The 26790-nt window shown below is 41.6% G+C and overlaps 1 protein-coding gene across 10 annotated transcripts in view; it reads right to left on the minus strand.

Moving 5' to 3' along the window:
• Positions 1–978: 978 nt before the first annotated feature.
• The window catches only part of RESF1 (retroelement silencing factor 1), a 40719-nt gene continuing 14907 nt past the window's right edge, over positions 979–26790 (minus strand). For 7 of the 10 annotated variants that reach the window (XM_038154152.1, XM_038154145.1, XM_038154148.1 and 4 more), the window contains 4 exons: positions 23894–23978; positions 13064–18359; positions 12232–12306; positions 6339–11079 (listed from right to left, as the gene is read on the minus strand). In XM_038154152.1, coding sequence (XP_038010080.1) covers positions 10937–11079; positions 12232–12306; positions 13064–18320 — 5475 coding nt within the window. In that variant the 5' untranslated portion in view covers positions 18321–18359; positions 23894–23978 and the 3' untranslated portion in view covers positions 6339–10936. Of the gene's footprint in view, positions 3052–6338; positions 11080–12231; positions 12307–13063; positions 18360–19146; positions 19270–23893; positions 23979–26790 lie in introns of those variants that run through there. The other 3 variants (XM_038154151.1, XM_038154149.1, XM_038154154.1) reach the window with 2 other exon arrangements.

Here is a 26790-nt window from a genome sequence, read left to right on the forward strand (position 1 = left end):
GGTAGATATTTTATTTGGGTTTCTTTCAGCATGTTTCAACAGAAAGGTTTCAGATTTTTTTCTTGGGGGATGGGTCACGTATAGCTTTTTTTTTTTTTAAGAGAAAATCCTAATAAATTCTATCGGCTTTTTTTCTTGGGATTTTTTTGCCCCCAAAGACCTGTATCCTGGTGTCTGTGCTCAGACAGAAGGGTGTATGTACATACTCATTGGAAAAGGAAGAAGTTCTTCTAAAATAATTTTTTTCAGCTGCATTTCTCTATACTCCTGTGATTTGCATTGTTATCAGACCTCGCTCATGTCAGAAAAGCACGAGGAGTAGCTTTTATTTTCCAGCAGAAATTTCCATATGGGTCAGCCTTTTTGATCTTGTAATATTCTGCAGCACTGGAGAACAAATTCAGACAAATTATCATCAACACATGGAAGCTGGAGATAGATGACTGGAAGTTTTTTGGCCCCATTTTTCCTCTTATTCAGCCCAAACTACTTTATTTTTAGATTATGCTACTTTGTACCCCTTCCATAAATACTCCACTCTTCCCTTTGATTGCAAGTTCATAATTAATTTATATTAACACATTTAAATCCAGAACAGGCTCTCATATAATGATTTGCAGATTTTAATAGTTCTTTGCCATCTCCTGTCTCTTCCTCCATTGATCATCTACTCCACTATTTCTTACCAGAATTAATAAACCTTAATCCAATTGATAAATCCCCAGATAGGCTTCATGTGCAAAAGTTACAGTGCTGAGCCCAAACTTCCTTTTTCTTGTATCTTGTGCTAATAGATACAAGAAAATAATAATAACTCATGAACAATACTTGTTCATGAGTCCTGTGTCCTTCAGATCCAGTGCTCTCAGTTCCTAAGCCAAATAAATGCTCTGTAGCCACCAATTTGATGCATTTCATTTGCCTGACCTAGAAAGCCACTCCTGGCTCATCCATATCCTGCCTGCAGTTTCTGCACAGCCCAAGAGTGCTCCAGGCTGTGAGCACAGGTTGGGTCCAGTTCTCTTATTCAGGGGGGATATGATAGAGCAAGTTGCTCACAGAGCCTTCAGAGCAGTGTCGAAACACCAGATTTACTCTAAAAACTGATCAGGAAATTATACAAAGCTAAGGCTTGCTGACAGCAAGGCCTGCAAGCAATTCCTCTCCTCAGCATTTTTCCACATTCCACCCCTCCAGTCCTCAACTTCTGGGCAGGCAGCTTCAGCTTTGTTCTACCCAGTTCCAGGCCAGATCTCTACCTTCCCACTCTCTCCAGAAACTTGTCATCTAACAACTCCTTTTTTAAAAAAACCCTGCCTTCTTCTACCAGATGGCTTTCCTTGAGGACTGCCATGCCTTGCCAGGTAATGCAAGGCTTGTTAACTGCTCCTCAGATAGGAGACAAAGTTATTCAGATTACTTTAACTAGATCTTTGTTTATTTTCTCCACAAGAAATATTAAAGCAACACCCAAAGATCCAAGATTCCAGTGAAAAGTAATTTATTACAACCCTTTCTGCTTTTACAGGTATGTATTTTTCATCAAGCACCATCAAAGTGGCAATTAATGCATTTCTGCCCTTTTTTTGGCCCATCAGAGCAGCACAGTTACTACATGCCAGTTTCCAAACCCAGATGCATCACTTTGTCATACCAACCCTACTTTGATTTTTCCAGCTCACATGAAGAAGTAGCTTTTGATAACTGGGTCAACAGGAGGACAACGTTTAATTACAGCTCAGAGTAGTCTTGATCATGTGCTTCCTTCTTTTTGATGAAACCCAAATAAGATCAAAGACTACAGGTCTTCTTTTCTGCCATATGGACCCTGTACTGAACAGTTGATTAAAAGTCTTTTTGGCATGAAACAGTTGGCTCCTTTCCGAATATAAAAACAACTTTTGCAGAATCAAAATTTTCCACTATGAAAACTTTCTGTTTGCAATTAGAACAATTGAAATATTATCTTCATTGTACTCAATGAAGAATATACTGAAGTTCAAGTTCAACTTCTTCCAAGTTACCCAAAATGTCTCATTCTGAAGGACTTCTACAATTAACTGCAAATGCCAATTGCAGTGTCTTGTATGATACAAATTAAGAGTGTCAATCTCCATTCTTTCTTAATGTGTTGGTATCTGTGACATAATTCAGTGCATTCTTTATTTAAAAACATGAATGTTTCATTGTGGGAGGCACAGGATTTTCATAGGATTATGGAAAATGTGTCTGACCAGAAAATTCTGCTTTATAGTGAGCATCGGGTTATTCAAAAGCAACATCCAAGATGCAATGCACAATGTTGTTGACAAATCACTCTGAAGTATTTTTTAAATTAAGAATTATTTTTCAGATAAAATTACTTGGTCCTATGAAGTTATTAATATGATTATTGCACAGTGCAGCAACATTCACTGGCTATAGAATCAAGTTCTGTTAGCAGTCACAACAAATTGACTCCAAGTGGAGCTTCACTACTCATTTAAAACCAGAATTTGGTCTGTGTTACTGTAGATTCATGAGAAGTTAGAGCAAACTGGGTTTCCCTTGCTCAATGTCAAGCTGCTTTGTTTTCACAACAATTTTTAGCACTTCCAGAACAAAATCTTAAAGGAAAAACACTTCATATTTGTATTTTTAAAAGTGCCTAAAACTTGTATAAAGATCTGATGTATATTTAATATGAATATTTTTCTCTGAGAAGAAGATGCAAAATGAGATATTTCTTTCAAAATCAGGATTTTCCTGGCTGCTTATTTAACTCTTTGTTCTGCTGGCCAATTACAAATTGTTTTGGCAGCATCACACAGTCAAGTATTTGTAAGTTTATATTGCATCACAGTGCAAGGAGTTTTTTTGTGCAAGTACCCAAATTAAGCACTTGCACATTCAGGAAGTACTTACCCTGGTAATTCTTAATCCATAAGTACCAAGAGATTTTACATCATGGAATTTTCTTCTGTTAAAGGGTCAGATTCTGTCCCTGCCTACAAACCACTGAGGTTTGTGTGATACCAAGCTTGCCCCAGCTGAGCTGCTCTGACTGATGCACTGAAAAATAAAAGCAGATAAATTTGATTATCAAGGTGATGAGATGTTTGTCTGATCCCTGGGCAGGTGAACTTTTGCCCTTGACTTTAGGAACAGGCTACCCAAGAAAGTGCCTGGGTCACCATCCCTGGAGGTATTTAAAAGATGTGCAGATGTGACACCTGGGGACGTGGTTTTGTGGTGGGCTGGCAGAGCTGGGGTAATCACTGGAGTCCATGATCTTAAAGGTCTTTTCCAACATAAATGATGCCATGATTCTGTGACTTCAGATCTCTGATCTACAAACCACTCCCTGCTCTGTGCCCAGCACAATTTTAAATGTCTCCTTCGTGTCATCCTTTGATTTCTGCTTCACCAAGGTTAAGACCAGACTAGCTGAGAGAAAAGACAAACATTTTTTCCTGAAGTATCCACCACAACCTCATCCTCTCCAAAGATGACTTTCATCATCGTTGCAACTGTGATATCTTGTAAAGTGTCTTTTGCTGCACAGTTTTATGCGACAGGCAATGAGACTCACGTGCATCGCTCGGAGCATCAGCAATGGCTTTCCTGGGGCCTGACACCTTCCCTGTGCACTCCACTGACAAAATGAATTTACAGCATAAGCACTTGCAGACATTTCCCTGGAAAATTAGGAAAAGGGAGCCAACCATGCGACAAACCCATCAGAGAAGCTGCCCCAGTCCCAGGCTGTCCATCATCCCTTCCAGAAGGAAGCAGTGCCACTCCAGAGGACTGTTTTTGGCTTTGTTGGGCTGGCGTCAGAAGCTCCCCGCCCTTCTGAGTTTAAGGGTTGCAGAAGCAAAGCCCAAACGTTTGACAATTTATAAAAACAAGGTTACTTTGTTTTCCATCCTAATTTTTCATTGCCTTGGCTGCTCTGCTGGCAGGCAATTCCATGAAGATACGGTCTGATAAACTGACTTTGAACACTGAATCAATTGTGTGATTTAAAGTAAGAGCCCAAACTCAGCCAGCAAGTCATAAAGCAAAAAATTCATTAGAAAGGGAGCTGCAGTAAGCCACTCTAATAAGGGGCATCCTAATAGTTTTATGTTCAAAGCAGCCTTTAATGATAAATAATACTGTGTTTGAGAAGTAAAGAGACTGAAATAATTGTTTATGAAATTGCAATATATGGTTAATTTAGAAGAAAAGAAAAATTCACAGACATGCTGATTTTTAAATCCTTTTCCACAGAGCTGTCTGATACAAAGGCCATGAAAGACTGGTTGTTATTAAGTGAGATCACTCATGGCATTTATTTTCCTCTTTCTAGCCACAGAAAAGGCAGTAAGGAAAATTAGACTGACAAATCTTCCCCTAGATGGAAAGAAAAAGCAGAGCAAAAGAAAATCCATCTGTTCTCACTGGTGGAATTTCATGTTATCCCATATAAGGTCAAGTTTATGCAGCATATGCATCAAAAATCCTAAAACCCTGGGTGTTATAAAATCACCAGGACAACTGCCAAATGCCAGTTTCAAGGCATCTGTAAGAGGCTAAGACAAAATTCAGGGCACTTTGGGATTCCAGTGCATGGTAAGCTGCACTAGAATAAATGGCATAACAGATTAATATTTCATCTCTCAAACTAAGGCATCTTTTTTTTAATAGGGGAGAGACCCAGCAGAAGGGAAGGGCTGATCAGCAGAGCCTCACTGCCAGCAGTGGGATGGTTTAGTGCCCTCTGACCAGAGTGTGCCCCCACAACATTCCTGCTCTGGGTAAGCCTCCACATGGAGACCAGGAAATTCAGAGCCCCATCCAACCTGACCTTGAATGTTTCCAAGGATGGGGCATTCACCACCTCTTTGGGCAACCTATGCAAGTGTCTCACCACCCTTATCTTTTCCTTTTATCTTGTCTGAATCTACCCTTTCCTATTTTAAACCCCCTTGTCCTGTCACAACAGGCTCTGCTAAAAAACTGTCCCACTCCATGCCTGGCTGCAAGGCACAGCAGAGAGGTGGCAGGTGTCCCTCCATCCTTCAGACCACTTTCCATTACCACTTCCCAAATCCAAGTCCCCAAACCTCTAGGCTTTGGAAAAAACAGCCAGTGCCAGAGAAATGATGATCAATTCTTTCATGCCAGTGTTACAGTACTGACCAAGACAACCTTCTCTCCACTGACAGGGCTGAAGCCCTGGATGGGAGCAGAGGCACCCTGAAAACTTTGGGTTTCTAGCAGTGAGACAATGGCAACGGGCCCTTAAAGAACAGACAGATGTTGCTGTAGTGCTGAATGCAGTCTCCACACTGGCATCTAGTGGATTTAGTGGTGATAGCCAGAGCTCAGTTTAATACTACACTGTAATTTCACTGAACGTAACTGCAGCTTAAACTTTTTCTTTTCTGTACACTTTCTGCCTTTTCTCACCCAGTTCTCATGGGATTTCTCCTTTCTGAATCCTCCTTTTACAATAATTTTATTCTTATAATTTTAAACCTTTAATACAACAATGCCTTTTTCTTTGGGTTACTGTAATTCCCAGGCAGTCTATTTCCCCACTGTTAGCCAGTGACTGCAGTATGTATTTCCCTTTCTTTTAGGAGACTCTATATTTTCCTTAAATTAGGGTAGAAATAAGTTTCTGGTGTGTGCAGGGCAGCATAAATGCCCTTTGAGATTTATTAAGAGTGATGTAAGTGCCCTCTGATACCCCTTCAGGTTTCAAAGACAGCTCTACAGGCTGAACACACTGGGTGTCTGTAGCTACACAGTGCCTCTGCCTCTCCAGGCCCCAGCCCCACAGCTTGCTGGCTCCTGCTCTGAAAAACTGCCAGATAAATTCAAGTACTACAAACATAAGGAAAACAAAATTACACCAGTTATGTTTGCCTAAACCTAACAAGTATGGAGCTACAATAAACCTAGCAGTGTGTGGGTATGATAAATATTAGCAAAGTGGACTATGACATGCACCCCAAAATCCTGAATTCTCCCAGTTCAAGAGGGTCTGCAAGATGCAGCTGTTGGGTGTAGCCAGGATATTTTATGAAAATCCTTTTGTCAGGATTTTCTTCTTCTCCTGAGAAGCTGAAGGGCCTCAGCTTCAAGTGTAAACAATTTGTTATGTGCTACTGTGGAATGCAGCAGGTGCTTCCTCGATTGGTCAATGTGGGATGTTTCTACTTGGTGACCAATCAAGGAGGCAGCAGCTCTCAGACTCTCTGAGAGTCACAGAACTTTGTTATTCATTCCTTTCTATTCCTGTCTTGCCTTCTGATGCATCTTTCTCTCTGTTCTTTTTAGTATAGTGTGTTATAGTCTTTTTAATATAATATATATCAAAATATAATAAACCAGCCTTCTGAAACATGGAGTCAAGATTTCTCCTTCCCTTCACCCAAGTCCTGACTGCCCTGAAAACCACATCAGTTGGGTCCATGCCCATGAGGGCTGTCCCACTTCATGTGTCAAGGTGGTATGGAGTGTTTGTCTTTGTAGCTGTGGATTCCCAAACAGTGGGATTTTCAATGCTGATCCTATTTTGCTAAGGCTACCTCTTGGTATTTGATTTTTCCTTTTATCCTCCAGGTTGTACTGACCCTTGACCTTCTGTACTTGCTCATTTATGGAGCTAGATTGCTCCTCATTCCTGGGGAGTCAGCCCTGAGTCTGTCCCAGAGGCAGCCCACCACTCCATCCACATCCCACAGCTGCCTTCCTGAGGAGTCAGCTCCCCAGGCTCACCCAGAGACAACTGATCCCTTCTCTCTCGCTCTGCAGCTGGTTCAAGCACTGGGATTTTGCAACATCAACCCTATGGTCTTACCAGATGTTAAATCAGCAATTAGCTAAATATATTACCTCCAGGTCAGCAATTCTCTCACTGTTTTGCAGTTATAGTAAGTCTGTGATTTGGCCAGTCTGTCCTACAGAAGAAATGCTAAATATGTTTGTGCTGCTTTGGCAATTTTGCCACTGGCCCATCTCAGTTCAATGGTCCCTCTTCTGTGACCCTCCACTGCCTGCAGCTTCTCTTACAAAAACTGAGAGAGCAGGAAAAAGAATTTGTTAGAAGTTGTAAACAAAGGATATGAGGCCATTGACGTGCAGCAGAAAGGAGAAATACAACTTTAAACGTTCAGTCTAACAGTTTACAAACCACGCTCCAGAGCAGCTTTTCTTCTCTGCATCTGTGCTTCTGCATTCAGAGGCTCTCTGAAAAACCTCTTGGATGAGTGCAGAGGTTATTTTTAATAAAAAATTTCAGTTTAATAATCATTTTAATGAGCCTCTGGGAAAAAAAAAAAAAAAAGGAGGTATCTTCCACAGGCCATAGTATTGATCTATCAGGGAAAGAAACCCATTGCCACATTCATGGCTGACTCCTAAATAAAAGCTGGGAGTGCAGGAATCAGTCAAACTCTTCTAGAGAAACCTGGATTGGCTGCTTCAGCAATTAATTTTTAAGAATTGAGATCAACTCAAATGATGATAAGCAAATGAAGGACATGACACAAAAAGGACAAAGAATTAAGAGCCAACAACAACTGCTGAAATCAAGTCTGTGTTAGACCTTGCTAACAGGGGGCCACTCTGGGAGATGACAGCTAACCCACCCTGTTACCCAGCTTTTAACAGAAACCTGTCCCTGCTGAAAGGGCCACTGGAGTAACAGAAGCCAGGACGGGAGAACAGTTATTTCAGAACAGAATTCCCCTTCTGTATCTTATCATGAATACACAGAATAAGTCTCCCAAGTAGGGCAAGTAGGTATACTTACTTTGGTACTGGTGCTCATTTTTGGGGGAAGCAATGTGACGCCCTGTTCTGCATTCACCACGGAGAGCTCTCCAAATAGGTTTGAGTTGTTTTACCCACACTCCAGGCAGAGCATCCTGCTACAGGATGAAACTTACCTCAGGGAATTTTTAAATTAATTAATTTCCAATTATTAAAAACATTTGAGTAGTGATATGGATTTTTTATTCTGGAAAAAAAAAGCAAGAAATATTTATGCACAGGTAACCCTTTTATACTTAATAATTATTTAATACATAACAGGTAATCCTCATTGCAGGCCCAGCTTCTCTCCATCACCCCAGGCACCTCTCCTCCCCCTCTTGCAATCACTGCAGGGTGCAATACACTCAGTCCTTTCATTGAGGCAATGGACAGAGCAGGGTTACGAAAAGACAACAGGGATTTCTTCTGCTGGAATCCCAGAAGACATCTGGCCAGCTCCATATAGAAAACAGCACTTGCAGGTATAGATAGCATCCATGTCTAGTCCTCTTAACTATGCATTTGGCCCTTCTCCTGTTCCCAACACACAGAACAATGGAGTGAGTGAGGTTCTCATCAAAACACTGCAGAACAGCTCTCTGCAGCTTCTTATCTCCCCTGCCACACAGCCTCCCACGAGTACAGAATAGCTGAAAGCCCCTCGCACTAACCCAAAGAGTGCCTCCCTCCCAGGCAGCAGTGGGGCTTCTCATCTTACTGCACTTTCTAATCCCTGAGAGACTTTCTTTACACTGTGTATGGAAACTTATCATCACAGCACTAAATGAGTACAAGTCCACAAAACCAGTGAGTTTACAGAGCCATTAAACCCTAAAAACTTACAGTGTGAACAGTCACCTCCAAATGTTAAATATGTCAATTTCGTCCTGTGCTCTCTTTCCCATTCTCTTTCTGTAAAAAGTGTATTTTTGTTATAACATTTTAAAATTTAAGGTTTAGGGACTCATGCATCTTGTCTGTAGCTGTTTAAGGTCTTATCAGGGGAGAAATTTGCATTGGATGTACTTGCACATCAGAACAGGTTCAACCATAGTCAGCTGCATGAGATGAAGAGCAGAAATACTGAGAAGCAGCATCAGGTTTCCCTACGGAAAGCTTTTCTTGTTGGCTCCTGCGACTGCCCATTTATCTTGTAGTTACTGGAGAGGCCCACAGGTGAAACATGCAGTGTTAGAGACAGTTGTATCTGCTCTGTATCTGTCTGTCAAGCCAGCATGACCACAATAAGGTCTGGTGTTTACATGTGACATTTATGCACCTATCCACAGTGCTCATTCTGGGGAGCAGATGGTCTCCAGGCTTTTCTCTGTAGGTACTCCTTGCAGCCCTACCACTGCTCCTTACAGATGTTTTCCTTCCAGCAGCTGTCTGAATGGAGAGTGGCCAACTTATGAGCCACAGCAATTTACCAGAGAGATTCCAATATCAGCAAAAAAGTCTATCCCAAAGATCCCAGCCATACCAAATCAGCGCAGGCACAAGTCACCATGTAAACATTGTCACAGAGCCAAGATGCCCTTCTTGGTATAAGGGAGAAAGGAGACACAGCTGCATCCACTGGGACTCAAAACTGGCATTCTTGCTTACTGGATGCACAAGATCAGCAAGAAGGCTTCTCCAAATATTTAGAACATAAACATCATGGGTCAATGGATCAAATAATTTCCTATTGAAAAGAATTTACTCAAGCATTTATGTCAGCTTCATGTATCATTGTGCAGAACAAAACTCAGATTAAATTCCTAGCAGGAACTCCATTTTGTTTGTACTGGGTACACTTAAGGCTGCAGTAAATCTTCCTTCATGCAGGTGGTATAATACAGGTAATTAAACTCTCAAGAAAATTCAAAACCTTTTCAGAGTTGACAACATTACTACAAAATCCTCCAGTGGCCACATTCCCCACAGACGAACAGTTTGGCACTCAGAGAGAGAAACCAACTAATAAAACTTGCAACTACAACAAGGAAGATCCATCACTTATTTTAAAGCTGCATTTCATCTGCAAGAGTATCTTCAATTCCTATTTATCTAACTGCAATAAGCACAACTTCATATTTTTAGGAAAAAAAAGACAAGGTGTAGTCCTCAAAAGTTTATTTCAAGTATAAAAATTGTTCAGTAAGGTATCTACATGTTTTTTGTTCAGCATAAAGGTTTAATAAGATAGAAAGAATCAAGTACCAAATCTCTGTAAAAATATGATTTGATTTTAAATTTTGAGTAACAGTGAAAAGGCACTTAAACAAAAGATAGCAAATGACAAATGCAACTGTTATGTCACAGTGAATGTGTAAGCAAACATAATCTAACACGTTATAAACAAAGAAATTAATTACAGTCTAGCTGAACTCAGCAACATCATCCAGACAAGAGTGAATTCGAACTCCCTGCACTTCAACAAAAGAAGTGGAAAGAAAGAGAGAAAGAAAAGCAAGAGAACTCTCCAGTAAACTAACGGTCCGCAGCACTGTGCTCAAACTATGAACTCAGAGTTCAGTTCATACAAGCTCCACAAAAAGAAATGTAACAAAACTGGGTAGCAGCATAAATACTTCATAAATGCCCCTGATCTGTATGCTTGCATTGAGGGGTTTATATTTCTATTCCCAGTTCAGAAAAAAAAGTTTCTACAAAAACAGAAGCAAAACCATCAGACTACCGTAAGTGGGAAACAGAAGTGTAATGCTTGGGAATCCACTGCAGTCCCTTTGCAGCAGAAATATTCTTCCACTGCCAGCAATGGAAAGTATAATAAGTAGAAGTTTTTGAGAATCAGGAAAGAAAACAGGTTATGACAGTTAAATGAGTTTGTTATTTTTTGGTCAAGAGTCAATGAGCTGCTCTATCTTAAAAAAAAAAAAAAAAATCAAATCAGAATTTCCAAAAGAAACAATATGTTTAAAACAGCATTTACAGCACCAAAGAATATCTGGACAATAAATACAGAATAAGATGGCAATTATTCACAAATATGAGGAAATGGGGAAGGAAATTTTCAACACCCACCAGAAAACTGTGGGCTTTTACAATTATTCAGCAACATGAAGTAAACACAAAAAAATCATCTTAGTGTTGGCATTTTTTTCTCAGTGATACTAAGACCTTTGATACAGGAGTGCTATCAAGACTTTTGCATCTTTTTTTCCAGATACATTTTCCTGTAGGTCTGAAACATCTCATTTGAATCTTTGACAGGAATGTGAAGAGTCTCTCCATCTCCTTCCAGGATCTGTATAGCTGTATCAAGGGGAATACTGTCCTCAGCTGCAAGACAGACAAGCACGTTAAAGCAAGAGTCTCAAAGGACTCCACTCCTTATACATGTGGTACCTAACACCTTCCAGTGTCAAAAAGGATGCCACAAACTTCCTTCCTAAAGCACCAGGCACTTCAGATTTAAAACAATCTCCAATGCATCTTTAAGCACAAAATGGCTATTTGGGTGTCTTCACAGGAGAGATTTCTGGAGAGTATTAAGAAAGGTATGACAGAAATCATGCATTTGTGAAAGGAAGAGAAGAAGCAAGAGGAAGGGCTAAAATGATGGCAGGCACCAAAGCCCAAGGACACAGGCAACAGCAACAAAAGATGCAAAGGATGCAAACTATGTTACTTGCAACGCCACAACACAAGTACCAGCATGCAACGCCTCTGTTCTAAAGCTAAGAAGCAGACAGCAAAAAGGCTACAGAATGCATTCTGTTTCCTGTTAGACCACTAGCAAAACAAAACTAGGGCTAATGAGGTACCTAAAGCAAAGAAACAAGGACAGCTGGGAGCAACCTCACCCAAGATTTACAAAAGATGGAACAAACAAGATCCTGAGATGAAAGTTGCCACTGTTGTGACAGTTGATTCCTAGAGGGTATAAAAGACCATCCAAAAAGCAATTTGCCATTCAAGAGAAACGAGGAAGATGTCATAGTGGCCCCACTTTTCCTCTGGGTGTCATACAGATTATCTTGTCCAGACTACTGGGACACACAGGTCCTGGAACTTGTGAGCACAGGTGTTATGTGTGCACAGCAGCAACGTACTGTGAAAGCCAGATTTATTTTAAAAATCACTTTCTGTTTTTTGCACTAGATTCTGCTACATCACTTCCTATATTTTAAAGCCTGAAAGAGTCTTTATATACAACTGAAAACTGTATTTAAATGTTACTAGTGCTACATCCAAGTTAACGGCACAGAAAAATTTCAACATTTCCAATGACATTATATTCACAAAGTAATAAAAAGCTATACAAATCTTTGAGACTTCTAAGTCTATTCTGTGGTATCCATTTAATCAGGAGAATGAGTAAATAATAATTTAAAATGCTTTATTAAGATTTACTACTGTAAAGGAACATTTAAAACCAAGCCAAGAGGATTTAACTTGTATTTCAAATGGGACATTCAGAAGTGACTTCACCTGTAGAGATCTCTTCCAGCTTCTTTTGCTTCACTGGTTCACTTTTTAACCAATCTTCTTTTTTACTCTTGACACCTAAAAAGAAATTTTCAAAAAATATTTCTGAGGTTCCTTTATCCCAAGTTTTGGCCTCTATTCAGCATTAAATTCTAATACATATACTACCACATGCAAAAGGAGATTTCCTTTGGGTATGAAAATGACTCCAAGTGCTGAGATGTACAGCTAGAGAAAAATAAAATAAAACATTTGACATAAATATGCTTCAGAATGAACCATGTAAAATGTTGAAAAATGGAGTAGGGAAGAAGAGAAGGAAAAATGGATTTTTAAAGCAAAGATAGCAAAGATTATGGGGACTATGGGCAGGATACGCCGGGCCCAAGCCGACTCTATTCCTCAATGTCACAAAAGATCTCTCCCTCCTCTGCCCAGCCAGACTGATGCACAAGCAGGTGAACAGTGAATACAGATCAGATCACCTTTGATCAAACCACCCTCACTACACCAAGGGAATCTACTTTCTACAACCAAGCTAAGCTAACTTCTACAAGTACTTTAGAAAGCCTTCTCTAAAGTTACTTGAAACTGCCATGCTCTAAAGTATTCTAATTTCATTCTCTAAGATTCACAGAAAATTGAAGGAAAACTCCCATGTTCTTTTTCAGCTGAAGCTGAAGACACAGCTGTGGTCTGTCAGAGAGCAAGTTAGGATATCTCAGCCTTCAGTCTCTACACTCCCATGTTTTCACTATCTGTAGCTTTGTGCAACATGAATTTGAAAATGAATACAGTTTTTACTTACAAATGAATAATTAAGAGAACATCATACCTTCTACAACGACTTTATCTCTTTCTGGAGAATTCTTTGCAGCTAAGCTTTCTTCACCAGGGGCTGGATTTCTGAACAGTATCTCTGGACACAGCTTGAACTCAAGGACTTCCTGTTTGCATGATTTCTCAACTGTCGAGACAGACACATCTTTTTTTGAGTCACTGCTTTGTGACACTTTGGTGGCCCTATGCCAGACGGGTCTGACAGGTGATGTCTCTAATTTTGTCAGATAGATGCGCTCCTGCGCTGTACGTTTAAATGCCACTCTGTTCAGGTAGTGTTTTTTGGGTTCCTTTTGAAGATGCAGCTTTAGTCTGTTATTTCTTCTGTTTAGGTATATAAGATTTTTATCAGGAAACATTTTCTCAGAGCACTTGTCTTTGTTTTGACCATCGAGATGTCTTTCTTTGCTTGAAAAGAAGTTTTTAGACATGCTAGAAGACCGAGCCCTTTTTCTCTGCAGTTTAAGCAGAGAGCAATCTGCTAAGGAACTCCTTGGTTTCCAACCATTTTCTCCATTCAGTTTTTTAGCTTTGTCAGCATTTAGCAAACAGTTGTGTGCAAGCTGCTTAGAACTCTTTCCTTCGGATTGTTTCAGTCCTTCCTCTTCCAGCTTTGCTTTCTTAAATTCTCTCTTCCCAGCCATATTTTCCTTCATCTTCCGTTTGTATGGCTGCTCTTGCAAAGAATGAACTTTCACAGATTTATGGTGGGAATATTTTGTGTGTTTTGATTTGAAGTCTACAGTGCTACTATCTGAGGTTTTTACAGCATCAGCTCGGTAACTACTCAATTTTTTATGTTTCATTTCTGCTGGTAATTTTGCTTGCTCTTTGACACTAATTCCTACGTCTTGCCTAAGCACCTCCTTTTGTTCCCTACAGTTTTGTTCTTCAGTTGAGTTCTCTTCACAAGTTTTAATTTTTTGTCCTTGACTGACTTCAGAGTGCTTAATTTCAACAGTTTCTGACTTCACAGATTGGTGAATGTCTGTTTTGGATTTCATGGTCAGACCTGGTTTGGCTGTATCTTTTGAAAGGGACTCAGTTTTGAAAACTCTCTCCTTCTTTATGGACAACTTTGCCATGTTGTCTGCATACGTATGATCAGTTTTTTCTGGTAACTCTTGGGAGGCTGTCTGGCGCTCTTTTTTGAAAGAATTAAATTCTTTACTTGACACTTGGGTTCCTTTGTCAATTTGCAGATGTTCCTTCAAACTGCTGCTTTTGCCTTTATCAGCACCCTGGTTTTCAAAGGAATTAACCGGTCCAATTTTTTCCTGCTGTGTTGTAGGCAGTTTGTATTCATTATCCACCTTCAGCCTAGGTTTTTTGTTCATTTCAGAAGTGTATTTGCAAATATCTTTATTTTTGCTAATACTGTCTGGGATTTTTTCAGAAATTGCCAGGTCTCCTCCTACTGCACAGTTTTCCCTTTTCAAGGCATCAGATTGACTGTTGTTTTCTTCTGTCTCTGCAGAATCAGTATTTTCAGCTTTGGAAAGTTGACAATCATTTTTCTCTGAACCAGATGTTTCTAATTGAGAGGGACAGTGTGGTGTTTTATGTGCTACAGCTACACCACCCGTTAAAGAGCGTTCTTCACTTTTTTCACTGGGGTTAGAAGTTTCTTGTGGGGTTTTTTCCTTCTCACATAGATCTTGACTAGGCTGGGCACTGCCTACAATGTTGTCCTTGTCAGCTGAAGCCTTTTCTGACTGTTGACTCACTTCTCTCTTGCTGTCACTAGAGGGACACTGGCTGTGCCCAGGAGACAGTTCTTGAACCTGATCAGATCTTAACACTGCAACTTTAGTCTGATTTACTGGGTCCTTCAAATGAGAATTCTTATCACAAATTTTAACCTCTTTTTGAGACTGATTCTCTGTCCCTTCAACCACTGAACGATTTTGTGCTGCTTCTTTTATTAGCATATCACCAGCTTCAATGCCATATGGAAACTCTTTCACTAGAGCAAGCAGCTGATCTTTTAGATATTTACTAGGTTTTGCTCCAAAAAAGCTCACCTCCTTTTCTGTGCTATTTTTACTGGGCATGGAATTTTGTTTACTGTGGTCTCCTGCAACAGCAGGTGCATTTGTTTTAGCAGTTACGCTGATAGAGGAATCCAGTGAATTTTGAGCTAACTTCTGATTTATATTAGCAAGACTTTCTAAGGAATTTTCAGGATGCTTGGAAGATGCCTTGAATGGCGTGTTTTGTTCAGAGGTAGAAACTGCTTTAGGAGAATTGCCACTGCTTTCCTTCTCCAAATGACTTGATGAGTCTTCCAACATCTTTAGCAGCAAGCTCTCTCTTTGGGCAGTGTTATTGCTCGGCTCAGTTTTATTCAAGTCCGGATGTTGCTCCTTCTGCCTTGCACCAGACGTGTTTCCTTCTGACGCCTGTGTCTCATAGACTGACTTGAACATGCCTGCTATTTGTGGATTATAAAATTTATCACCTTCAACAAGAGAGCATACACTAGAAATACAAAACAAGTCATTTTCCAGCACAGCTGTGGATGTATCTCCTGCCTCTAACACAGCTTGCTTGTCTTCATGGTCTCTTGTACCTTCTTGAGAGTTTCGACTACAAAAATTTGTGCCTGATTCAGGAAGAGGAGCCTTGTTTTGTAATCCAAGCTGCATATTTTTTCTTGCATCTTGTGCAGATTGACTAACTTTCTTTTGGTTGTCATCACCTACTTTGATCTCTTGCAAATCTGAGTCCACTATTTGTTCCAGAACACAATCACTGGGTGATGACCAAGCATTTTCTATTGCTCTTTTGGCAGTACTTGCCACACTTAAACCATTTTCCCCCTCTTCTTGCAAGCTACATGTGCTCCCCAAGTCGATCGCTGGATAGGTTTTACCTTCAGGTGTTGGGATCTTGCCTCCCTGCTCACTTAGTGTTCTTTGTTCACTAAGTACTAAAGGAGAGACAACTGCAACTTGAGGTTCAAAATTTTTTATCAAATTGGAAGTCAGTGTATCAAGTTTTTGTCCCACAGAGGTAGTTGCTACAGGCAAAACAGCCTCATCCATGCTATCCAGCACATTTTTTTTTTCTCCCTTCTTTGTGTTTTGGTCGGAGGGTGAAACTTCATTTGCTGTGGGGCTTTCATTTGACTGTTTATTTTCCACACTTACGGATTCTGGTGGATACTTCCCCCACAAGCGCAGGCAGGCAACCAGCTCTTCCATAGAGTAACTACAACTGCTCTGGCCACAGGATGCATTTTCAGTAAATGGTGTTTTTTTCTGAGCTACCTCAGTCTGCAATTGAGCATCACCAGATGCAGTTGTTTCTGATGCAGGAGAGTTTGTGTGAGCCACAGATACCTGCTCACCTTTCAGACTTTCTACGTTCTTCTCACTAGTGTCTTTTAGCAAGCTTCCGCCCGAGACAGATGTATCAAGCAGTGGTTTTTCACTACACAGGAGATTTGTCAGTATTTTATCAGCAGTAGCACCAGCTGTCTTCTCTTTCAGCACATTTGTGCTGCTCAATACGAACTGAAGAAATGACGAGTTCTCAGGGCCAATTTGCAGAGTCTTTGATGCAGTCCTGACAGAGCTCCCTGCTTGAGTAAAACACGAAGCATTGTTTGAGGAAGTCACAGTTCCTTGAGAAGAGGCCAAGGCATGCACATCCCTTTGTTCCAAGGTGTTCTCAGGATTATTAAATTGAGCTGGGACTTTGCTCTGAGAGGGAATAGGAGTGAAGCTTGATGAAAGACTTCCCTGCTTCACCTGAGGGTTACTTTGAGTCATCTCCAATCTTCTGTTATCAGCACTGGCTAGGTTTTTGTCATTTCTGTCTTCATGTGAAACCATGAGTGTGGGCCTCTCTGTCCTCACTGCTTCGGATGGGGGAGGCTGTACATTTTGTTTGGGCACACATGGAAGACAATTAGAAGGAGAACATGGATAACTAGGAGGAAGAGGATGAGTATTTTTTTCATGATAGATTTTTTTTTTATAATTATGAACCGTTTCAAGCAGGACAACCCTTTTTTTAAGACATTTCAGCTTTTCAGCTTCCCAAGCTAGTCTCTCCCTTGTAATTCCTATTCCATGTGTGGCTGCTGCTGAAGAAATCTGAGCATTAGCAGGCCCATTCATCAAACTACTAGGCTGGCTCTCTGGAACTGAAGCAGGATCACTCAGTGGCTTTGATGAAAGAGCTTCTATTTCTTTCACAACATCAAGCAGTTCTTTGGGAATGCCAGGGGATGACACAGAACTTTCACTAAAAGACCGATTTGCTGTCACACTTCCACTTGGATTATAGACATTCCTGATGGATTGACTGACTTCTCCAGATTGCTGCTTCTGACAGTGTTGCTGAATACTGTTAAAGCCAGGAGCACTTTTTGGATCCAATGGGCACCTCTGCTGGTTCATGTTGTATCCATTAGGTACATTTTGCATTTCCTGTGGTACACCCATTGAAGATTGTACTGCAGGCCTTGAAACACAGTTGGCTGGCAACAAAGACGGTGCAGAACATCCTCTAGGAGCTTCTGATGCCATCTGACTCTGCTGAAATTGTGGCAGCTGTACATTTGTCCCAGTATTTTGATTCGCTGAATACAAAACTTTACATTGATTATTGGAATTAAATATTTGGGGTTGGACATGCTGCCCGGAAGTACCAAGAGGAAAAGAATTGTTCTGGGGATGAATGCCACCTTGATGTACTGTTGCAAGTCTCAGGGAATTATGCTGCAGCATTTCTGGCTGCACAGAGTAAGCGCTGGTATTGGTGTACTGGGGCTCCCCAAGCACGTTCCTTACATTATTCCCAGTGTTCACTTGAGAGGACAGGGGGGGTACATTTCTGCAGGGATAACTGTAGGGATTGGAGACTGGCCAAGAAGTCGGAGTCATCTCTGGCCGCAAAGGGGAATTCTGAGTGGGAGGTTTTAGACCTGTTACATACATCTGTTGATGTCTTTTAACTGAGTATTTTGACATAAAAAAATTATTACCAGTTACAGATGCTCCTGGTGAGGTTTGATCTGAAGTTTTGAATGCTTCAGCATTTACAGCAGGGAAGGGAACATTGACACTTGGCATATACATGATTTGGTTATTTTCAGCATGAGTGCATGCATTTTTAGAAGAGGTGGCATTTGTCTGAGGAAAGCCATGTCCATTAGGAAGTAACTGAGTGAAACATGCTCCTTCGCTTTGCAGGTTTGTATTTGCATCAGCATTCTGGACTGGCCTTACATTCCAGTCCATCTTTTCTCGTTTTCTTTTTCTTCAGGCAAAACCAAAATGCTAAAAAAAAATAAAATTACAAAAATTACAACCTTTTGGTCAAGACCTATTTCACTTACTAAGAAGTGATTTAGAATGCATCATGAACAGAACTGTTGAACCTAAATTGCTGGGTAGGAGAGCAACCCCACTAGCATAACCTGTGGACATCAATGCTGTCAATGTCAAGTTGCATAAATTGTTTCCCAGAACACAGTAGAGTATAAAAAGAGAAGCAACTAACAACTCTATTGACTATCTAATGACTAACAAAACCTTCACAATATTCTGCTAATTCTATTATCTATCAGCCTTTTAATTTAACAATAGATTGCTGTATTTGCCTTCTTCATCCAAAAACAATGTGAAAAAAAACCCCAAGCTTATTGTGTATAACACCACACAATAAACACTACTTAAGAGGTGAACATAAGGAACACCTGTAGAATAAAATACAGGCCAGGGTTTTCAGACAATAAAATTCAATTTCTATTACACCTTCAAATACAACAAAATAAATGGAAAAATTAATTTGGGTTTAGCAAAAATCTCTCATAATAATGTGGCCCACTTGTTTAATTTTGAGAAATATGACTGTGCCTCTAGTGAGCTGCAAGCAAAGAGCCCTTAATTCTGCTGATAGCATTAACTTACTCAGCTGGGAGAAGGCATGAAGCATGGAGTTGACAGCAACACTTCAAAGTCACTTACCCCTAAGTCTTCATGTGCTATATTCCAGAGTGCACATGGATTACCAACTGTAGGATATGGGGTTATAATTATCAGAGTGGTTAAGGCTGATGCTCACCAGAAGGCCCTGTGGAGAGGCACAGCTGCAGGCTGGACAGCTGGAAGTCGATGGAGGGGCGAGAAGAAGTCAGGAGACAGGAGAGGGCCAGGGAATGACAGTTGGGAGCGAGATTGTGATTGGCTGGAGGAACACGTGAACAGCACATGAGCAGGAAGCTGATTGGATGGTAGAACACGTGGACAGCACATGAGCAGGAAGCTGATTGGATGGTAGAACACGAGGACAGCAGCATGGCAGCTGAGCCAGCCAATGGGTGCCTTCTTTCTGGTAAGTTCAGTTAGGTCTCGGATTGGTTTCAGTTATGTCAGGTAGAGGTTAAAGGTATAAAAAGGATGCGATTTCTACAATTAACTGATCTCCTTCAGATGCTTAAGGGAGTCTGTGTCGCTTTGTTCCCCACTGCTGCAGATGGCTGGCCCAAATTGGGACCTGTACGGTGGTGCAGGGTGTGCAGACCACTCCGACAGCAACTCCCACTAGGTCAAGGAACTGGCCAGGAAGAGTCTGGAAAAGGATCCGGGGACGGATCCGGGAAGAGTTTGGGAAGGAACTCAGGAATTTAAAAGTGCACACACCTCACCCAGAGGTGAGGAGCAAATATGGGAGGTGGAATATCCCTGGGACAAAGCAGGAGCTTGGGCCAGGCATGGTGACTCCTACATCAGCAATCTGTTAATATTGTTAATATGGCTGATGTGAAACTAAGCACCCTGCTGGACTGGGTATCTAATCACATTGAAGATTTTCCCTTTAATGGACCCCTTCAATCAGAAACCTGGCAAGCAGTAGGACAGAGACTTTCCACTACATGGTGGACAATCATGGCAGCCATTAAAGGAAGTCACGCGAATGTTGGCCATTACACGGCTTCGGAAGCTGAGTCCCCTGAACCCTCAGCATCACCAGAAGCTGTATATGACTCTGAGATTGACTCAAACTCCGTAAAATTGCCTTATCCTGAGATTAACCCAAGCCCTGCAGAACTGCCTTACTCTGACAAAAATCCCTGCTGGGCTGGCCCCCTCAGTGCGGGATTCCCACATCGCAAGCAGGCGGCGGGCTCACCCCTGACGCAGTAGTCCAGTGATGGCAAAAATGCTGGGAAGCCACCGTGAAGGAGGGCGAATTGGCAGTTGCTACAGCCTGCCCAGTAATATATGTGCCAAACCAACACCATACAACAAACCAATACTGAGAGCTGGACTATAAAGTAATTAAAGAACTGAGGGCACTAGTAAAAGAAAGCGGTTTATCCTCCTATCCATCATGCTAAACTGCCTAGAATCCATCAGCACTGCGTATGTCCTCACTCCCCACAACTGGAAGAGCATAATTAAACTGATAATGGATGTGATTCTGGCTAACAAAATTGGAATTATATAAATATTTTGGGAAAATAATTGGAAAAGTATATGTGATTAGTGAAGCAGATGGGTTTCTTTGTAGATGATACATGTGGGAAACAGGATGTAAAAGTTGGATTCGGCCTTGGGGATGGACGAAGTCAGGAAGACTCCCAAACCAAAACTGGCATCAACTGAAGTTAAGACAACTCCCAGAGCAGGGACCGACCTTGAATATGAATAAAGTAGGGAAAATTCCAGACAGGGAGTCTAAAATAGTGGTCTTATCTATGAAATAAATAATTGGAACATAGTGCTTACTTATATAACACCAAGCTTAATTCACATGCGCCACCTGCCAGGTTATTCAAAGGACAGTGAAGAAGATGATGAGCCTTCCTCTGAAAAGACCATTGTTATGTTTGCCCAATTATCCCATTCAAAAAAACAAACAAAATTAAATGTAGCCGCAATTTTAATTTAGTAGCTTAATATATATAAAATTGAATATACTCAAAATACTGACAATATAATTTGGTTAAAATAAGGGATAGTTTGGTTCTTATAATAGCACCTAAGTAAACAAAACAAAACAAAAAAAAAAAAAAACGCACAGGCTACGCACGGGGTACGGAGTGCAGGGCTTTTGGACCCCCACCATCTCACGTACGAGCTTGCCAAGCTGAAATTCCCCTTTTATACTGTATGTCATCACCATCTCCTCCCATTTTCGATTCATCACACTTGTATCTCCACCCTCATCACCACCTTTACTACACATGCTCCACCATTTTTTTAGGGGGTTGCACCACTCTTTGGTGGTTGTCTCAAAGAAGGCTTATCCTCTTCCTCAGTGTCCTTTATTTCACCTTTTGGATTACACATGCACATCAAGCTGGTATACTATAAGCCAAAGCTAACATAAGCCAATATTATGTTCCAATGTTAAAGCAATAAATCTCATATAATTAACATTTTCCTGATATCCAACCAAACCCTGCTCTCTTTTGGATAAATTTAGTAATAGTTATCTCTTGCTTCTTCCTGTTCTGAACATCTGAAGGAGAAGGGGGGGACCCCTCCTCCCCCTTCCTTTTTTCGGCATTTACCCTTTAACTGTTTTATTGTTTCCATATATTAATTTACTGTATCAATTTTGATTGACTGTTTCAATTTTGTCAGCACAAATCACACCTATTTATCACACCATCAAAGAGCCAGAAGACCCCTTGGAAACAAGTGGAGCATGCACTGTGTAGTATAGTGACGTAGATATTAGGAATTGAAAATAGGAGATTTACAGAAAGTATTAATGAATATGTATTAACATAAAGTATATAAGTTGTGTTTGGATCCTTTTGCCTTTTGTACATGAGGCAGGGTGGGAAGCCCTCCCCGTACTCCGATCAATCGGTTTTGCTTATGCTTTATCTGAACAACTGTCAAATTTCTTTTTGTAACTACTGGTTATTTGATCATATTATTTTATCTCAATTAAAACTGCTGCTAAATTTTAAGTTTGTAGTTTATTAAATTAGACATACGGGACCTCATTCATAACAAAACTGATTCTAACAGCGACTCAGTTTGCAGTCTGGCTAACCAATTACCGAGAGCTTGTGCAGTCCAGGCGGAAGCGCTGCAGGACAGAAATGCACCGATCGCCATTGCAAGCTGACCGGAGAGGGTGCTTTCACAGACCCTGCAGCGCCGGCAGGCTACCCACGTGGTGCATGTGATATCATCCCTCACCTAGCCCCGCAGGCCCTGCGGCGACTCCCGGGGATGGGTATCAATCCTAATCCTCTTTTGCTAAGGTTTTACAGGGTCCAGCGGAGTCGTTCGTGCAGTTCCTGGACAGATTGCAAGCCACGCTCTCCCGACAAGTCAACAATGATGAGGCCAGAACTATTCTGTTGCAGCAGCTTGCTTTCATAAACACAAATTAAGACTGTAGAAAAGCATTGCTTGTTGTTCATAACCCACATACTTGTGACATAACAGATACTGGTTAGAGTATGCCAAAATGTGGGAACTGCTGCTTATAACACTAACTCTCTGGCAGGGGCCTTAGCCGCACTCTTCTGGTTCCTGACACACATGCAGGGGTCAAGGCGGGCCAGTCCAGGATGGGGAATGGGGTGCATGGGGTTCAGGACGGTCCTGGCAGGCGCATTGGCGGTGCTCAGCTCGCTGCATGTGCCCGCAGTGCTGGCAGCCCCCCAGGCGAGCCTCTGCTACAGCCCTACCCCCATGGCTGCACAGCCACAGGCACGTCAGGGACTGCCAGCACGTTAAGTACGGCAACGTCATAAACAAAGCGTGGCCCGGTGACAACAGCATGGCCGGCCTGGTGGCTGTCACCAGAACTTTCATCTCACACATCCACCCAGAAGCGGCAGCCAGAGCACGGGGCCACGGCGGTGAAAGCAGCCGAGCCGCGCTCTGCCGAGGTGTGGGGCACCAGCAGCAAGGGGGGGGCTCCCCAGTGCAGGCACTGCCACGGCGCAGCTGTCACTGGGGGCCCGGCCAGGCGGGGGGATGGCACCTCTGAGATGTCACTCGCTGCCACGGCAGCTGAGTGACAGCTGGGAGTGAGACTGTGATTGGCTGGAGGAACGCGTGGACAGCGTATGAGCAGGAAGCTGATTGGATGATGGGACGCATGGACAGCAGCATGCAGCTGAGCCAGCCAATGGGTGCCTTCTTTCTGGTAAGTTCTGTTAGATCTCGTTTGGTTTCAGTTATGCCAGGGAGAGATTAAAGATAATAAAAGGGTGTGATTTCTACAATACACTGATCTCCTTCAGATGCATAAAGCAGTCCATGTCGCTTTGTCCCCCATTGCTATAACCAACAAACCCAAATGGGTGAGCATGCTGCTCTGTAAAGTTTTTAGAGACAGTGCTTTCAAAGCCAAACACTATTTCAGCCTTCAAAAATGCACAAAAAAGCACAAAAGCCCCCTGACAAAATACAAGGATGAATGCTTGTCTGTATCTCGACAAGCTCTTCTCAGTATGATCACACCCAGCTAGCACAGAACAAACACCTTGCTTTGTACACGGTGTTAGACAGTCTCTAAACAGAATGTTTCATGCCATTTCTCCCAGATCACCAAGGCTCCTGACTTTCCTTCATGGGCTCTTTTAGATTTTAAGATTCTTCTGATTTCAAATTTGAGAATAAAAAGTATCACTCATATCTAGCCTATAAAGAATAAAAGACCCAGTGTTATTATTTTATAGGTGTTATTTTCAAGATTCAAAAAAGCTCTATCTTTCTTAACTCTTTTACTTTCTCTGCTCTCATAAGACACCAATAACAAAAGAAGACAGGAAAACAAAGTGGCATATGAAATTCCTAAAAAACATCAACATCAGTGTCCAGGCAATACTTACAGTGATGCAGGAATCTTAGCAAGGAAAACAGGCTTTTGCATCCAAGGTAAAGCTTTCAGGCTGCTAATGCTGCACTGGGTATTTCCTGAAAAATGATTGGGGATAAATCAAAATCACATCCTTGAATTAGACAAATGCTGAGGAAACTTAAGATATTTACATTTTCTGGGAACTTAACTGTGAGAGAGGCAAACAAGACTAAGATTCCACCAATTTATAACTGTAAAATCCTTGCTAGAGGAGGAACTTTGACTACATGCAGCACACAACTTGACTAAGAGTAAAATCCAATCATTGTTATTGTCAAGACCAAAAAAAAATTAGGAACCCCTTGCTGAAGCCAGGCTGGAGACAAAGGGAGGGGTTCATTGCAATGTTAAGTCCAACAGGACCAGGGGTGGAGGTTGTAATGGATATACCTTGAAATTCTTGTAAGCCATTATTTGAGTTGTGTGTTACAGCAATTACTATTAGAGGAACCATACAGGACCATCCCCAAGAATCACCTGCTGTTTTGAGATACACTACACTAACATGTGCTCAAAGATAAAGGCCTTGAGATGACCAAGGTCCCCTGACTATTTCCTGGATGATGACTTAGGATAATTCATGCTTATGTGAAATAAAAGAAAAATGGGTTATGTTTATAAAATGATTGTAAGAAACAATCTTAAAGGTTTTAAAATCACATGCTGAAGCCAGGGAGAGATTGCCTCACCAAATTGCAAAACCGCAGCTGGCAGCTGGCAGCAGAACAATTTGGATTGTCAAATTAGCAAGCCAAAAGATGTGGCTCCTACAGAAATGGGCTCATTCTCCAGAGCAATTTGGGAGACACCCATGTTGAATACTACCTAATGATTACCTAAGATCAAGATAGCTGCGACCATCAAGAGAACGTTAATCCTAATGACCGTAACTCCACATCAGCATTCACCATTCATTGCTTCCCAGAAACAGCTTTGTCCAGCCCAGTACAGAGAGAAGGAGACCACACAAATATGCAAAGCAAAGAAAAGAATAGGAGGAACTCTGCCCCGGGCAAGAAAAACTGTATAAAAGCTAACCCAAAGCAGTAGAACTTGAATCTGTGTTCACCCAGCACCTATCCCGGGCTCCACGCTGATCCTTTTTTTGATTGTGGCTATTGGAGACCGTATCTGGGTCGCAAAATAAAATCTGTTTTTAATTCATCATTAATTTGGCTTTATCATTTATTACCTATGACACTGGAGCAGTCCTAAAATTTGGAATTAAAAAGAAGTAGGCTGGTTATCAATCATTCTTTAGATGTAGCCCATGTGCTACATAAAATCCTATGAGTTTGTCTTCCACCTGAGGCCCAGCAGCACCCACTAGTTAAAGAGTCCTGGCCCACTCAGAGCCCACTAACATAGTGCCCAGCACCACACAGTCCCAACTTGTTGCTATGGCCTCGAGTTAGAGACAGGAGTGAGACAGACGAGACAGTTGTTGGTTCGAGCAGAATAGCTGAATCTTCATTGCACACAGCTCATTTTATGTGGTATCAGAAGGCACCATGTTGGAATCTAATAGGTCAGAAAATCATTGAAACTCAGTTCATTGCTTGGTAATGGCCACCATACATGTCCATCAAACTTTTTTCTTTCTAGATATGTTAAGATTTTTTCTTCACAGACTCTCACAGGATAGACTCCTTATTTTTGCAGGTGCAAACTGTTCTCTCACAAAAATAGATTGTTATGCAAACTGATTGTTATTCTTATGATTCTTTTCTCATGAGAACTCAACAGGCCAGCTTAGCCAGAACAGCAAGGCCCAAACCATGTTTTACAAGGCCTTTCTTTTATAAGGTTTTACCTATATGTACCACCAACTATTTTCTGCTATGCTCATTCTGTCATCCTGCCTCCTCTGTCAGGATGCAGCCACAGTTACCACCAAACCCCTTGTGTCAGGGTAGTTAAAAACCCCCTGAAGCCTGTGCCAAAGGGTCCTGACCCAAGGAATCTTGAAAGGCTCTTTAGACCCAGGTATTCCAATCAGGCAGCACACAGAGTCCCAACACTTGTTTTACCAGCTTTTGCCAACAAGACCCTATGCTGCACCTTTTCCCACCAGGGCTTGAGCAAGGGCCCTAGTGCCCCTCCTATCACTTCATCGACTGGAAACCCCCCAGCCCTTGGTTACCCAGACTTATCAGACATACAGTTAGCACCCCAGACAGAACCTGATGATCCTTCTCAGGTGCCATGGAGGGCACTCCTTACAGAGAGTTCCCATTTGGAGGTAGATGCCACTATCAATGGCATCATCATCTGTGTGTCCTCATGGACAGTCAAAATTCTGCCTTCAGCTCATCACAAGGGAGGGGAACACTTATTTCACCATCTGCAGTAGTCCACAAGTTACAGAAGCCCCTTCAGCCCTTTCCAAAGTCAGTCAAGTGCAACTCCCCTAAGACCCAGCCAGCCTGAGGATCTGTTTTTGAGAGGTTCTAACCTCCGCTGTGCGATAACTCCTATACAATTCTAGTCAGGTCTGCACAGCAGCAGTTCATCACTGCATGTAGCTGCAGAGCTATGCACCACAAAGAGCAGGCAAGTACAACCTCTGCTGAGCTGAACCTTGCCCAGCTAGGTCAGTGACAGAGTTTATATTTATATACCTCTGTGTTACATGCCTTGTTTTTCATGGGACTACAGGTACATGTCAGATAAGCAAGATGCAGTAGGCTACCAGAAAGAATGGTAACATACAGATTGCTTCAGATGAAGCTCCAGATAGTAAGTTCTTTTACAAGTATTCCACTCCAATAATTTGGCCACTCTTACTCAGTGAGGCCATGCTGCAGATATTTCTAACTAGAAAGGCCTAGAAGGCATTAGCTTTTTTACTTCCACAGACAGAACCAC

The sequence above is a fragment of the Motacilla alba genome, chromosome 1A (genome assembly GCF_015832195.1).
Source record: "Motacilla alba alba isolate MOTALB_02 chromosome 1A, Motacilla_alba_V1.0_pri, whole genome shotgun sequence".
NCBI lineage: Eukaryota > Metazoa > Chordata > Aves > Passeriformes > Motacillidae > Motacilla > Motacilla alba.